General features: G+C 42.3%; 3 protein-coding genes across 7 annotated transcripts in view; 1 reads left to right on the top strand and 2 right to left on the bottom strand.

Moving 5' to 3' along the window:
- ALKBH1 (alkB homolog 1, histone H2A dioxygenase) overlaps window positions 1–7,074 on the bottom strand; it is a gene marked incomplete at its 5' end in the record, with an annotated part of 22,940 nt that extends 15,866 nt beyond the window's left edge. For all 5 annotated transcript variants that reach the window (XR_014157105.1, XR_014157106.1, XR_014157107.1 and 2 more), the window contains 2 exons: window positions 88–196; window positions 6,883–7,074. Coding sequence is in view for 1 of the 5 variants with exons in the window: in XM_081864462.1 (XP_081720588.1) it covers window positions 88–196; window positions 6,883–7,074 (301 nt within the window). The remainder of the gene's footprint in view (window positions 1–87; window positions 197–6,882) is intronic.
- On the top strand, window positions 7,059–14,245 carry SLIRP (SRA stem-loop interacting RNA binding protein). The gene is made up of 4 exons (XM_081867290.1): window positions 7,059–7,192; window positions 7,661–7,719; window positions 9,923–10,030; window positions 14,113–14,245. The coding sequence occupies exons 1-4, from the start codon at window positions 7,120–7,122 to the stop codon at window positions 14,176–14,178; spliced, it is 306 nt and encodes a 101-aa protein (XP_081723416.1). The 5' UTR covers window positions 7,059–7,119; the 3' UTR covers window positions 14,179–14,245.
- Window positions 14,175–15,214, bottom strand: part of SNW1 (SNW domain containing 1) — a 16,509-nt gene continuing 15,469 nt past the window's right edge. The window contains exons 13-14 of the mRNA XM_081862198.1: window positions 14,952–15,118; window positions 14,175–14,873 (exon numbers count right to left, since the gene is read on the bottom strand). Of these exons, the coding sequence (XP_081718324.1) occupies window positions 14,675–14,873; window positions 14,952–15,118 (366 nt within the window). The 3' untranslated portion in view covers window positions 14,175–14,674. The remainder of the gene's footprint in view (window positions 14,874–14,951; window positions 15,119–15,214) is intronic.

Here is a 15,214-nt window from a genome sequence, read left to right as displayed (position 1 = left end):
ACATTTATATCATAAATAATGAGAGAAGCAAACACCACATCAAAAAAGTCCTCCCCTGCCCCTCGCTTGTCATACAAACACACTCACCTGGATAGTTTTTGAGACCATAGGCTTTCCATTGATTAACTGGACGCAGTCCTGCTCTGTAAGCATCGTGATCACTTACTGAGGAAAAACTCAGGGGAGAGCTGACAATCTGGTGGCGGAAAATTGAATATGAGACACCTGAAACATGACCCACAAAACCTGGCTGAATTTTATTAGCCAGTAGGAGTTGTGCCCATCACCAACCCTAATCTGCCCCTTGAAAGGAACTGAGTCTTGACTGTGATGTCAATACGTTTCAGAGAGGCTAAGTCCATCTACAAAAATAAGCTCCAAACTTCCTTCTTAGCTCAGAGTTGAAGGTACCTTGTCCCTTACTAAGCTGCCTGGCGGATCTTTCCCAGGCCTTTTCCCAACAAGAGCAGAGAAACCAGCTAGATCTTGTGCTGAGTTTGGACATGCTCAGAAAACACCTTGATATTTCTCAAAGTCAGCCTTCAAAAAGAGCAGCTGAGGGGGGAGGAAGAACCTTGCCAGTTTAACTATTCTGTGGAGAAGGCAAGTTTATACTAAAAGTTCATTAAAATATTTTAATTACCAGCAGAGTTCATTGGATACTGTTACCTTTAAATTCAATGGGTTATCAAAGTAAGTCAATGGGGACAATGAAGCAAAAGCTAATAGTGTTTTGCTGAAATAAGTGGGCCTGATGTTAGTTGTACTGGGGCTGTTTGCTGGACTGTGCCTACTATCTTTTAGAGTCAGTTACTATAGCTTTAAAATGGAAATAATAGTAAACCCAGGAAATTGAACTTACACTCAAATTTTCCCATTGATGCATACCTATCGCACTGATTCGCGATGCTTCCTGAAATCTAAAGGTAAAGGTACCCCTGCCCGTACACGCCAGTCTTGACAGACTCTAGGGTTGTGCGCTCATCTCAGTCTAGAGGCCGGGAGCCAGCGCTGTCCGCAGACACTTCCGGGTCACGTGGCCAGCGTGACAAGCTGCATCTGGCGAGCCAGCGCAGCACACGGAACGCTGTTTACCTTCCCGCTAGTAAGCGGTCCCTATTTATCTACTTGCACTTAAGGGTGCTTTCGAACTGCTAGGTGCTTTCGAACTGCTAGAAGCTGGGACTGAACGACAGGAGCTCACACCGCCGCGGGGATTCGAACCGCCAACCATGCGATCGGCAAGTCCTAGGCGCTGAGGTTTTACCCACAGCGCCACCTGCTTCCTGAAATCTACCAGGCTGTAAAATATCTGAGTCAGAGGCATGTGCTATATTTAGAATTTCAGCTCTTCAAAGCAATATAGTATTTGTTTTCATTACAGGGGAACTGTCAGATAGACAATAAAGTAGCAGTTGCTTCTCTGGACCTATGATGGTTTTTGTGGCACATTATAGTTCTTGATTCAGTAGGTTGTGAAACCTGAAGTCACAGCATTCTGACAAACAGCTCACTTTTCTGTCTGCACCATAATCCCAACATTATGTACAATTATGGCTATTAACACAGGGATTGCTAGTGCTAGAAAGCCACAACATTTTATAGCCTGTGGCAGAGTAGAATCCCAATTTCAATTGGGATAATGCATTAGTTTCCAACTCTGGTGGATATGTGATTTTAATTGAAATTACAAACGATGCTGAAGAAATAAGAGGGTAATCATAATTATGCAATCTTGAGGTCTGAAGAGCTTCTTTCTGTGACAGAAATTCTCCTTGGGAGGGCTGTAATTATACAGCACTCATTACAGTATTAACTGAGGACCAGTAAACCTGTCTAAGCACTGGTGCTAGTCGGAAATTGTTAATACCTAGTAGTCACTTTTAATATGTTATTCTTAATGAAATAAAGAGATCTTTTGTTACTGAAGACAGTGTTAATCCTCTGTCACCCTAAAAATGTCACCTTTATTGTTAATTTTCTCTTCGGTAGTTAATTTCCTGCAACAGTCAGAAGATAATGGGATGAGGTGGGTAGGAAGCAATAGGCAAGACAGAATCTTCCTTTCTGCAACATGTCTGATAATAATGCAAAGAGGCTTTAAAAAAAAGACAGGGAAGAGACAGAACACACAGTGGAGAACTAACTAGTAAAATGCATAACACAGTGAGCACTCCTATGCAGTTTCCTTGCAAGGGTACACTGAACTTTTGTGACTTGTCAAATAAAAAAAATCAAGCACAGAGAAGAACAAATGTAATTCGTATATTTGCCACAGACAAGGACGATGATAATCAGAGGCACTGTGGATGTACCAAACAAGTGAGTGGGCCATGATACAGGTCTCTCCTTTCAGCTTTAAAGAGCAATCGAAGGGATAAGAAATCTACATTAAAAACGTTCAACAGCAGTATTCCAAAATTAGGACAATTGTCTATGCATTCTTACACAGTCTATTAGGGTGACCTCCAAATATTTGCAAAAGCAAATTCAACAACAGGAGACATTAACAGAGAACAACGATCACAACATCTAGGCTTCTGGCAACTGAGTCTGCTCTAGGACACCAAGAGGATGATGCAGGGCAATGAGTTCCAAAGAAATTTTTGTCTATATCAGAGGTTGTCAACCTGGTCCCTATCGAGTGGGCGTTTCAGGATTCTAGGTGGGTGGTAGGGGGTTCTACGGCACAAGCCGAATCCTCCTTCCATCGAGCACTGGTGGGCGGTCAGAAAATTTTACCATCAAGCAAGATGCATTAGTGGGCGGTAGGTATTAAAAGGTTGACTACTCCTGGTCTATATAAAAAGTTTTTAATATGTTTCATGTTGTTTTCAATAAGCACTGTATAAATCTAGCATTAAAAAAAGAGTTAATCATTTCAGATTCCTCTTTTTATGCAGTTTCATACAATTTATATCACATTCCCCTTAACCACTTTTATCAAACTTTAACTCCATTGCCCTGATCCAATGAGGAAAGTCCCTGTGAAAAAGCAAGCTTCCATTCATAGACCAGCTGATATGGATGCAGAAATGTTTTTGGATGTGCACTCTATTTGTAGGGTAATGCTCATCAGGGCACCACTAAATTTGGCCGAATCTTTTAGTGTGCACAGAAATTTGCATATTCATCTAGATTTCCAACTCTTACAGCCAACTAGTTGCCCATAATTATCACTGGGTCATCTTTTTAAACTACTTCTCCATTGTCATGTGTATAGACTGCCAATTATTTTTCAAGACAATGGCTAAGGCACCATGACCAGTAAAAAGATTACCCTATTATTTATTTCATAAAATGTATATGCCGCTTGATTGTTAAAAAAACATGAAGCGGCCCCTTAAGTACCAAGTAGGTGATTGTAACTTTAGTTTTCAGAGGCATGAACCTAAGCTCAGATAAGATGCATATTAAAATTGCCTTGAGGCTCATACAAAAGACAAATCACATATTTAAACAAATAAATAGTCTTTAAAGGATTTAGACTTAAGAACCCAAAGCAGAACTAGCTAAAGGGAGAGATATTCAGGGAAAAACCAGAATGCCCTCCCCACCCCACTAGTTTTCTACCTAATTGCAGCAACAGTCATATAAAAAAAATCTCGAAATCGTATTGTATGTAACATATAGTTTTGACCCAGATGATTAACAAGTAGAAAAATGTTCAAACATGGATATGATTTCATTTATTATGTGGTGCCATAGTGGTAGAACATTTGTTACACATCTTCAGGCTGCTTCTCAAATGAGGCGTTCACAAAGTGAAGGAAGTTAAATAAAATGATAGGAAGCCACACTGAGCACAATTTAAAATGTCCTGGGATTAGCTGAACTGCACTAATTGACAGCAGGCAGCCAACCTCTCTTAAGGTAAACCTAAACACCCCCCTTCTTTCCTTCTTTCTTTCCAGAACAAGCAGAAGCAGAAGTGGCCATCTCAGGTACATACTTTATCTGGGAGATCTGTGAGCTACTGTACACATTATAGTTTTATACGTATATACCCCAAACATTTAGGTGGAAGCAAATGCACATATTTCAAGGAAGAATGGGGAGTAAAGACTGCTAATTGAAGAGATCTCTGAGAAAGAAGACGGGTCAGATAAACAGGAATATATCATGAGAAGACACACCAAGGCTCGGTATGTCGGCAATGGGACTGGATGGGGGGGACGACTTTCCTTTCTTTTCTTTATGTGATTAACCAAGAATCCCCCCTCACAAGTCAGAAATGCCGCTTAAATTACCTAAGCTGATGATTTAAGACTGTGTGGAGATAATTTCTAACCAAAAGCATGTTTTAAGGAGATCGTGGAAAGTTTAAGAGCTTTGGGATGACGCAGTAAAAAACAGCGTCGCCATTTTGGCAAGTTCTGTCGAAAGACTTATGTCTGGGAGGAGGAATGGATCTGTTTTCATATTGCGGGTGAGCCTCTTCAGAGGACTAAAGAAGGCGACAGATTTGTGAAGATTAATGATGGAAAGAGTGCTTTTATTTATGGAAGTGATGATATATGGAAACCATCTCGATATGGTGACTGGACGAATGGAAAAATTCACACAGGATTATAACTGGTGTTTACCTGCTTAAGGAGATTATCAGAAGAGATCACAAAGAAAAAATAAAAATATATGAATAAGATGAGATGTGGGAACAGCAAAATAGGACTGGATAGAAATATGAACATTATTTGGACAGATTTGTGGATATTAATGCAGCAGTAAGAAGATGATTGGAATCCCCTTCGGAACTTGAAATATGGGTACCCCCAACAAAAAATTTAAAATTCGGCTTTGTAATTCGGAATTTACGTGATGTGATTTGATTTGATTGGTCGGTTAATAAAAATTATTAAAATAAAATAAAATAAAACAAAACTGAGCAACTAGGCAGGACCCATGTCAGTCTGTTGAGGCAGCACTGAGCATCAGATAAATTTGCGGGAATGTAATTATAACTTCTTTGATTACACATGAAAAACCAGCTATCTGGTAAGCGCACATGAGCATAATTAAAAGTAATCTGCTGAACACGTGAACAATTCCAAGTTGGCCTTCCTGTGTCCAGACAGCGAGTTGTTTCCTTACTGCAATTCACAATCTGAGCACAAGAAGTGTCCGGCGGTGCTGCAACTCTAGGTGTGTATAATGATATTGTATCCAGAGGTAATTTTCTCAAAGAGCTTTATGAAATTAACAGGCTGAAAGTCTAACCCCATTTACCTGGGAGTAAGCCTCACTGATCTCAATGGGACATACTGTGGTACCTCGGGTTAAGAATTTAATTCATTACGGAGGTCTGTTCTTAACCTGAAACTGTTCTTAACCTGAGTCACTACTTTAGCTAATGGGGCCTCCCACTTCTGCCACGCCACCGCTGCACAATTTCTGTTCTCATCCTGAAGTAAAGTTCTTAACCCTATTTCTGGATTAGCAGAGTCTGTAACCTGAAGCATCTGTAACCTGAGGTACCACTGTACTTCTGACTGTAGCCATTTCCCTTCAGTGGAAAAGATTAGAATGCTGGTGACAGATCAGTAAACTGTAGCAGCTGTAAGATGCTAATCTTTTGAAAATGCCATGAATATCAATAAATGTATATTTGCTTGTGCAGCAAAAAAAAAAAGATATCCTAAAGACAACCAGCCTACACTTAGGCCCAGGCTATCCAAAGAACCATTTTCTCTCAAATGAACCTGGCTGGGCTCCAAGATTTTCATGAGATGCCCTTCTTTCAATTCTGCCACCCTCACAGGCATGTTTGGTGGGGACATGAGGGAAGCCTCCTTGGTGACTGTTCCCAGGCTGGAACTCCCTTACTAGAGAGGCTAGACTGGCTCCCTCATTATCCTTCTGCCAAGAAGTGAAGACTGTAATCTTCTGGTGGGTTTGGGGGAGCTAACTGTTTTTAAGGAAAGGGCTTTTAGTAGTGCTGCACTGTTTTTTTCTTTACTAGATTTGTTTTCATATAATTCTAATTCTCTTATAGTTAAAGCAAACATGGATAAAAAACAGAAAGCTAAAAGCATATGAAAGATAATAGTTGAAAAGTAATTGAACTATTATTTTTTATATGCTTTTATCCACGTTTGCTTCAATTTTTATGACCTACTTTTCTGGGGAAAAAGTTGGGATATAAACGAACAAACAAACAAATCATCAGTATTTGTAAACTATTACTGTATAATAAAAGACATTCATTTCTCTAGCTGCCCACAACCGTTCATGAGGATTCAGTTTACCACTCTCCTTCACCCCTTTCGCCAACAATCCCAAAAGCACACACCAATCAGAAATGCAGGGTCATTTTGTGGAAAAGCCACACTTTGGTAATACAGTACTGCGCACTGCCTTGAAGACTAAACGTTCCAGATTTAACCGCTGGCATCTCTCTTATGGCTGGTTAAAAGGCTAACAGTAGATTTTTCATATATGTTAATTCATGCGCCTTATACAAAAATAAAGCAGAATCCTGTATTGCTTCAGACTGCACGTGTGTGAATTATATTTTTGAATGCTTGTGGCTGCTTGCATGCAGCGATAAGATGTACTAGTCTCTTTTTAAAATTAAAATTAAAAATCGACACTCTCCCTACCTGAGGAATTCCACACCTGTGCACATGTTGTGGGTGGCTGGCCTAAACCCGCCCCCCCCCCAATAACTTCAGTTCTGCCACAAGAGGAGCCTTCCCACCTCCATCCATCCGGCATTCCTGCTCAGCTGCAAATACAGAGGCAAAATCTGTACCGGGGATGGAGAGAAGGTTCCCCCTCCTCGGGGGGGGGGCGGCACGTGCAAGAACCCGGAAGGGGCAGCTGTCACCATGGAGACAAGAGCGTGCGTTGGCGGTGCGGTTAGGGCACTACCGTCCGGTTTACCTGCCGCGCCGCTGGCTTCGAGAAATCAATGGCCCCAGAAGGGTCCGAGCCCTCCCACCGCCGGTAGAAGCGAAAGAGCCGGCGGAAGGCGTCCTCGCCACCCTCCCGCGCCGAGACGGCGCCCGTCGCCATCTTAGCGCCGGAGTGACCTTGCTCGCGCTCAGCGGAAAGGGCAAGAGCGCGCCTCCCCATTGGCTGGGCGGCGAGAGCCCGCCTTACTTTCTCCTGGCTTTCAAGATGGCGGCGGCAGGTCCTTCCCGGCGGCTCTTCGAGGTCTTCGTCGCCCGCGTGCCTTGGACGGCGGGGCCAAGTGAGTGGGGTGCGGGGTTAGGGGAGGGAAGGGGTTTTAGAGAGTCCCAAGGGGTGCTGTAAGTCGGCCCCCTTGGCGTCTTAAAAGAAGGATAGCCGGGGTTATAGCGTGGGTGCCTGGCGCTTCCCGCTCCCGAGGTTTTAAGCCCTTTTCTCCATCCCTGCATCAGATGCTTGGGAGGCCCGAGACGTGAGTCGAACCCACCTTCTTTCTTGTGCTGCGGGCTTTGTACCCCGGCTAAAGGGCTACAGAGGAAGGGATTTCGGCTGACGCCATGCAAGCAGCACCCGCCTTTCCTCTGCAACGGTGCAGCGCTCTGAATTCTTTTGCAGCGGTCCATCTTCCATGTGTGCAGCCCTAAGAGGATCTCCACTATTCTCGCCCTAATTTAAAAACCACGTCGTCGTCATGCACAGAAACGCCCCAAGACAACCTGGTTTGATAAATGACCCTCTCTCTCTTTTGCAGATGAAGTAAAACAATATTTTGCTCAGTTTGGCTCTGTGAGAAAATGCTTGGTGCCATTTGTGAGTATCATTGCCGTTAACTGAACCTAAACTCAACAAAATATTTCTTCTCCACCGCGTTTTAGTTTTATACAATTGCAATTTACATATAACAGTAAAATTCAGGTCTGGCACAAAGCCACCTAACAAATATTAATATCCAGTTGGTATCATCACGTGCATTTGGATTTTAAAACGCATCTGAAAATTATAAAAGAAAAATTCAAATGATTGAGACAATGCAGTATTCCCTGCTGGCACCTTTAGAACTGTATTTCAACACACTTAGCAGAGGCCACCAATGGTTCTTTTTCTTCCCATGCATTTTACAAACTTTATTTTCAAATGGACTTTCAGCTAGTCTCTGCCCTCTGTGATATCTGCATCTAAGGGCTGCTTGTGCTCAGACGCTGATATCTCAGGGTTAAAGAAAAGCATGCACTATCCACTTAATATGAAGGGCATACAGTTCCCACTTTATGATAGATTGCTTCCTATCTTGTGCTGTTCACTGCTTGTGTATTTAAATCAGGGATACAGGGACACACACACACACACACACACACACACAGCTTTTGCTGTGCTAACACAATGACAGGACATCAAAAAATGAGCACTTTGCGTTTCATGGGAATGCATTACTTTTGTACTGAAATCTTAATGATTTCAGTGGAAGGGTTAATTATGCAACTATGGCTAGATCATGTTCCAAGTTGAGTATTTTGTGTTTGGATACTGGCAATCAAGTACAAAATGTTACTTGTAGAGTAACTGCTTTCCTTTAAATTTTATATTTACAGTGCAATCACATATGTCTACTCACAAGTAAGTCCTCTTTTAATGAGGATTTACTCCCAGCTTATAGGATTTCAGCTATAACTCCACCCATTCCCAGTGGCCTATCCAAAATTAGTTTCCCCCAGAAAATTCTCAACCCCCCAGTGAGGCGTTCACAAAGTAAAGGAAGGATTGAACTCTGATTAATAAGAATAGACACAGAGACTTGAACCAGCAAGACTCTGGGAAGGGTGCGTATAATATTCTGTCTGTCTGCAGCCCCTGGCCCAGGTAGTTTTATTTACAAAAGAGCTTTTTACAGATTGTTCGTAAGAACCAATCAGATTTCTTCTGAGCATTTCAACAAACCCTCGTGGGAAGAAGAAAAAGAAGAGTTTGGATTTGATATCCCGCCTTTCACTCCCCTTCAGGAGTCTCAAAGCGGCTAACATTCTCCTTTCCCTTCCTCCCCACAACAAACACTCTGTGATGTGAGTGGGGCTGAGAGACTTCAAAGAAGTGTGACTAGCCCAAGGTCACCCAGCAGCTGCATGTGGAGGAGCGGAGACTCAAACCCGGTTCCCCAGATTACAAGACTACCGCTCTTAACCACACCACCACACTGGCTCTCCCGTGGGAACAAGTTAAACCACCAAAACTAATTAACAGAACTACAGAGGAGTCCATTTGGCAACCCCGGAGGTGATAAACAAGCAATACACATGATAAGGAGGACAGCAATCATTATCACCTTCATGTGAGATCTGTTTCCTGGCCCTAAGATTACCATTTCAGAAAGCTGCATCAAAGAAGCTTGCCCACTACCTTTATGGCCCAAGAGCCTGCCTGGCAAAGCAACTGGGCTGTGTACGTGACTTTTGAAGCAAGAGAGGTGGAACAGGGATACAGAGGTGTGGATTTGATAGGAAGAATCCTATCAAAATAGTTTAAACCCAGTCAACGCAATGCTTTCATTGCTGACACAGATGGCTTACTCTATATTTGTTATAATTCCTCATAGCAATCCCACCTGATCACCACCCCAGTAACCCCAATAACTATGGAGGAACCATTCAAGGGTCGCCTTTGTGCATGATGCCTGGTGTTGATGGAAGTTTGAATTAAACAACATGTGGAGGGTACCACATTGGCTACTCCTGAGGCAACTAGTTAGCTTCCAGCAAATTCATTCTTGTCATCCCACATAAACCAGTGAAATAAGTGGCTAGGAAACTTCCTAGTCTGCTGGGAAGAGAATATAATTTGCCAGTTGTGTAACATTTATGATTGGTAATGGCTTTCTGCATGACGCTGTTGTTCACCAGGTTTCTGTTGAAGGTGAAAAGGGCACATGTAGTCCATACTGAAGTAGCATTTAAGCAGTAGTTGATTAAGTACATAGGATCCATCAAATCTAAATCAATTCAATGTACTTGTTTTTGATTAGGATAAAGAAACGGGATTCCACAAAGGTTTTGGCTGGGTTGGATTTTCTACAGAAGAAGGTCTTAAAAATACTTTGCAGAAAGACACTCATATTCTAGAAGGAGCTAAGGTAAGAGGCTATGGTACTGTGCATACTGAATTTCTTATCCTAGAAGAGAATTGCTATTTTATATTTAAAGATGAACATGGAGAATGGCCTGGTTAGCTTGTTTGTTGCACATTTCAGACCTTTCACAAGTTCAGACCTAATAAGTGACTTGAGACTTGCATAAAACAACAGATTTATAAGCAGGGGAGTGAATAGTTTCTAGTTCAGCTTTTTGGACTTCCGGGTTAGCGCGAACGGCTAATGGCGGATTCCCTCCGAGCTCCGGAGGGAATCGGCTCTACTGAGGACGGGTCTTGCCGTGCCGGCGACACGGGGACCCTCAGAAACCGCAGGCGCGGAAGCCTGCGGACTTGGTGACTCGGTGGGCACCTTAAGCGCCCTCCCCGACCCACGAAGAGCCTTTTTAAAGGCTGCGGAGAGGGTACGGAGAGTGGCGTGGTGCTGAGAGTAGACCGCTACCTCAGTAGAGCGAAGCCGCAAGCCATGGCCGGAGAGCGCTGACTTTCTTCCCAAAATTTGGACTGGATAACAAAGGACCCGTGAGTAGTGGAATCTGGACTTTAAAATTTTTATCCTGTGAATTTGGTACGATCGGGGGATGTGTTAAAGGGAAGTCCGCACCCCCTCTACTTATAGACGTTTCAAAGCAAGGAACGGAGAATTAAGGCGGAATGAATACTGTTTTGATGATTTAAAAGTTTCTCACAAATTTGATAGAACAAGATTTTTGTGCTGGAGAGAAAGGGAATTTGGAACTTTGTGTGTATCCCCCCCCAAAAAAACCCGGGAGTGTCCTATTTGGGTGCCGGAGGAAGAAGTGAAAGGAGTTTGACAGCTGTCAAAGAAGCTGTCAAACGGGCGGACAAAGTAAAGAATTTTGCTATTTAACAACTCTTGGAATTAAAGCTGATACATTTGGACTGAGGCGATTGGAAACAAAGTATTGATAATAACAAAGTAACAGATTATTGGAAAAGGACTACTAAATAACTGAAAGCCCCCTAGGGGGAATTAGTGACATTACAATGGCTGCAGAGGGAAAATTACTGGCGGAGATAGAAAAAATGTTTTTTCTCGTGGGAATCCTGCAGGAGCAGAGTATGGCTCTGAGTAAAGTTTTTATGACCTTGAATCCTGAAACAAACAACTCTGCTGAATGCACAAAGGAGACGCATGATAAAAATTCTGCAGCTGAGCAGGAAGAGATGCCTTTGGAATTGACAGAGAAAAAAGAAGGAGTTCAGACACTACAAGTGGAAAATATCAACCAGGAATCTGCAGTGTTAGAGTATGAGCAAGAAGACCTCTGGATTACAGACCTGCGAAAGATGAGAAAGAAGAAGAGAGAAGCCCCTGGAGTACTTGGAATATTAAAACTAGAAAGAACAAAGCAACATGATTGGGACTTTTCTCTTGAGTATGGAAAACTAGATGGTCTTTCGCAGCAAACACTCTTCAACATTCTGGATGAAAGAAAATATGATGTGACTCTGACTGAACTCCTTCGGGGTCTTAGGACCATCAAAGAGGACTACCAATATAGTTGGCAGAGAGGGACTGACAGAGAATCAGACGCCTCGGACGTGAGGAATCCGGGCTAGAACTACTGTTTGTTTGTTTTCTGGACATTTGTCTAGGAAGGGACAGAAACCGGGGCAGGGGGGGGAGAGAATAGAACTATAAAATGTTATGTTTTGTTTTACTTGGTCAATGTGACCTATAATTAATATAATAAAGGGAAAATTTGTGAAGGGGAAGTTAGATCGACCTTAAAAAAAAAAGAAATTAATGATTATAAGAGAATTGGATAGTTGAATATAGATAAACAAAAGAATTTAATCTTTAAAAGCAATGTGAATATCTTTAAGAGGTTAGGTAAGAACTTGCTGAATTAATTTTGGAATTGGGATGTAAGAGGAGGGGGTGGGGGGAAGTCAATGAAAGTGGGTAAAGAAATTTAGGGTATGTAATTGTATTTGTGTGTTTGTTTGTCTTTGTCTTTGTGTGTGTGTCTGTTGTTATAAAATGTAAAAACCCAATAAAAATTATTTTAAAAAAAAAAAAAATAGTTTCTAGTTCAAGGGGCATAATCCCTTGTGGACAACTTTCTAGGCCTACACCCCAGTGGTGGATGGAGTCCAGAAAGTGGGCAGAGCAATGGATGTGACTTACAGTAGGCTACCTAAGAGCCATGCAAAACCAGAGGCTTTATTTAGTTTGGAGCAATGGATCCAAACTACAGGAAAGAAGATTCCACCTAAACATTAGGAAGAACTTCCTGACAGTAAGAGCTGTTCGACAGTGGAATTTGCTGCCAAGGAGTGTGGTGGAGTCTCCTTTTTTGGAGGTCTTTAAGCAGAGGCTTGACAACCATATGTCAGGAGTGCTCTGATGGTGTTTCCTGCTTGTCAGGGGGTTGGACTTGAGGGCCCTTGTGGTCTCTTCCAACCCTATGATTCTATGACCTGTCCATATAGAAAAGCAAGAGGCGGCACCACAGTTAAAGAACATGTTCCAGATTGGTAAAAGAGAAAGGTGTGGACTGGGGAGTCTTGAGAGCCAGCATTTGGTGGCATGTCTTTGTTTTACCCACTCCTGATCTACAGGGTGTAATATATCATCATGGTCTGAGCAAGGAGAGGGTAAGTTTGCGCTCTCCTAACACATTCTCATAGCTTGATTGCGTGGAGGAGGAAGAGAATTGTTTCGTACTGTGTTATAGTAATTCCCCCCCCCCCGCCCTTACAGGCAGCACTGAGTAGGGGGCAATGCTAGTGTTAAGCCTCAACCCACCACTTTCCCAAGCCGAGCTGATCACAGAGAACAGGGCAAGGAGAAAACAACTGACACAGCTGATTTGTACATACAGTGGTACCTCTGGTTACGTACTTAATTTGTTCCAGAGGTCCGTTCTTAACCTGAAGCACCACTTTAGCTAATGGGGTCTCCTGCTGCTGCTGCTGCGCTGCCACCACGATGCAATTTCTGTTCTCATCGTGAAGCAAAGTTCTTAACCCGAGGTACTATTTCTGGGTTAGCAGAGTCTGTAACCTGAAGCGTATGTAACCCGAGGCGTATCTAACCCGAGGTACCACTGTACTCTGTTGTGGTACTTGAGAGGCACCTTAGGTAGCATTGTCATCCACAAACATTTATTCACAACGGATAGCTACATTTATTTATCTACCGCTTCCAATTGCAGCAGAGGTGGTGGGCTGGAGTTGAAATACTCAGGGGCATGTTCTTAAATGTGCTTCTTGGGTCTTTGCAGCTCAGCTGCAACGCAAGCCAGGCTGTAAAGCTATGCTTTGCAAACCTAACTTTCAGCAGGGATCAGTTGTACTAGGGAACTTGCGTAAAGAGCTCCTGAGTGCAACCAGTTCCAGTGGGTTTTGCATTTGGTGCCAATTAAAAGGAGCCCAATGCAATGCCTGCTTGCCAAGGAACATTTCAGAGACCTTGTACCACTTATTTTCTCAGCTAACCCTCCTCATAGGACTGTTACAAGGATGAAGGAGAGGAAAATTATGCACCCCACTTTCAGGTCCTTACAGGAAAGAAGAGAAATAAAATGGCTCTCATGTTCTATCCTTCATAGTTCAATTCATACCTGAAATAAGTTCAGTCTAACAGTCTTTTCACAGACATTTACTTCACAAATGAAATTTTCCAAGACTCATTTTCATGGAGTGTGAGGTTATGGAAATCTATAATGTTTAAAGTTCTAAATGTGAAATGGCATATATTGAATAAAGGAAAGTTGGTTGATCATTAGTCAGTGCATTTACAGTTGAAAGTTGGCATAATTAAATGTTGAAAGCCATTTATGAAGCTGTATCTGAAACACACATTGTAGTAATCCTAGGTAATTTTAATTAATAAGCTGATCTGGTATTTCTTTCAGCCAAAAACGTATTTCATTAGGGGTTCATAAGAGGCCTTGATTCGTAGAAACTTACACAAATGTTTTATGAAAAGTGGAACATCACCTCAAAAATGAATATATTAAGTATATCAACATTGATATGGATATTAAGATTGTTTCTTCTACTGCCTTACTAGCAATTTGTTCAATCTTTCAGCTTGATGTGAAACGTCAGAAAAGCAAAGGCCACTTTTCAAACAGAAGAACTGCTGACATCGGTTAAAGGAAGGAGACTTTATTTCACTGCTGTATAAAGAAACTAAAATAAACTTGGATATGTATTCATCTCAGTTAAATGAATCCAGCTGTTTCTCATAAGCTTAAGATGAATGAACTATAGAATCACAGCAGAGCAAATGAACCACAATACACTTTCTTCCCCCTCTCACATATGTTACAGCAGAAGCGGGGCAAACTATGTACAAGGGGGAGTATTATCAGAGGGAATAAGCAGCTTTAACTAAGAACTCCATATACACCAGGCAGCTTATTCTGACCTTAAGAGAACAGAGCTCCACCTGTGTAAAAACAAAGGGGCAGCACAAAGCTAGAGCCCCAAACACAAAACCTATAATTCAGTGGTCCAGTTTTTTCTTACTTCCTCTGTTCCTTGGGCAAAAGTGTCCCTTTAGCTGGGTGCCTATATCCACTATTCAGGAACTGTCAGGTGGTTTAGACAATCCCCTGCAGTCTTGTTTAAAATGCTTGAAACCAATTCCTTACTCTTTCCTTCTCTTCTTGCCTTCATGCTCATGTTCTTTAGGACGGCTACTATCAGAAGGCCTTTTTGAGCCCCCATGCTGTTTGGCTTCCTCCAAGAATTTGTCTAGACCGAAAGGATCCTCCTCAAACTGAACTGGTCCTTCTCGACCTCTTTGCCTGCGGTCTGAGCCAGAAAATTCCTTATCGGGAACAAACCTGCAAGAGCAAAAGAAAGTAGTAAATCGAGTGTTCTAGTAGTAAAAATACAATTGGAAATACTTGAAATTTCCATACCTGTTAGTAGTTTTTATTCGTGCCTCCAAATCATCGCCATACACGTCCTTATCCACATTTTTACTAGGTCTGTAGATGTTCTGGGCCATGTCTTTACCACTTCTCCAGGGCTGGTCATAGACATTGTAAATTTCATCTTCTCCTCCAGCAAAGCCACTGTCCATACCCTAGCAGAACACCAAAACCATCTATATTAGTTGGATACTAACAAGCACAATGTCCAAAAACAGGTTCCCTTAGAAGTCATCAATACTACTCCGAAG

The sequence above is a fragment of the Podarcis erhardii genome, assembly GCF_964252035.2.
Source record: "Podarcis erhardii genome assembly, chromosome: 1".
In the NCBI taxonomy this organism is placed as follows: domain Eukaryota; kingdom Metazoa; phylum Chordata; class Lepidosauria; order Squamata; family Lacertidae; genus Podarcis; species Podarcis erhardii.
This window is presented reverse-complemented; position numbering and strand designations above follow the sequence as displayed.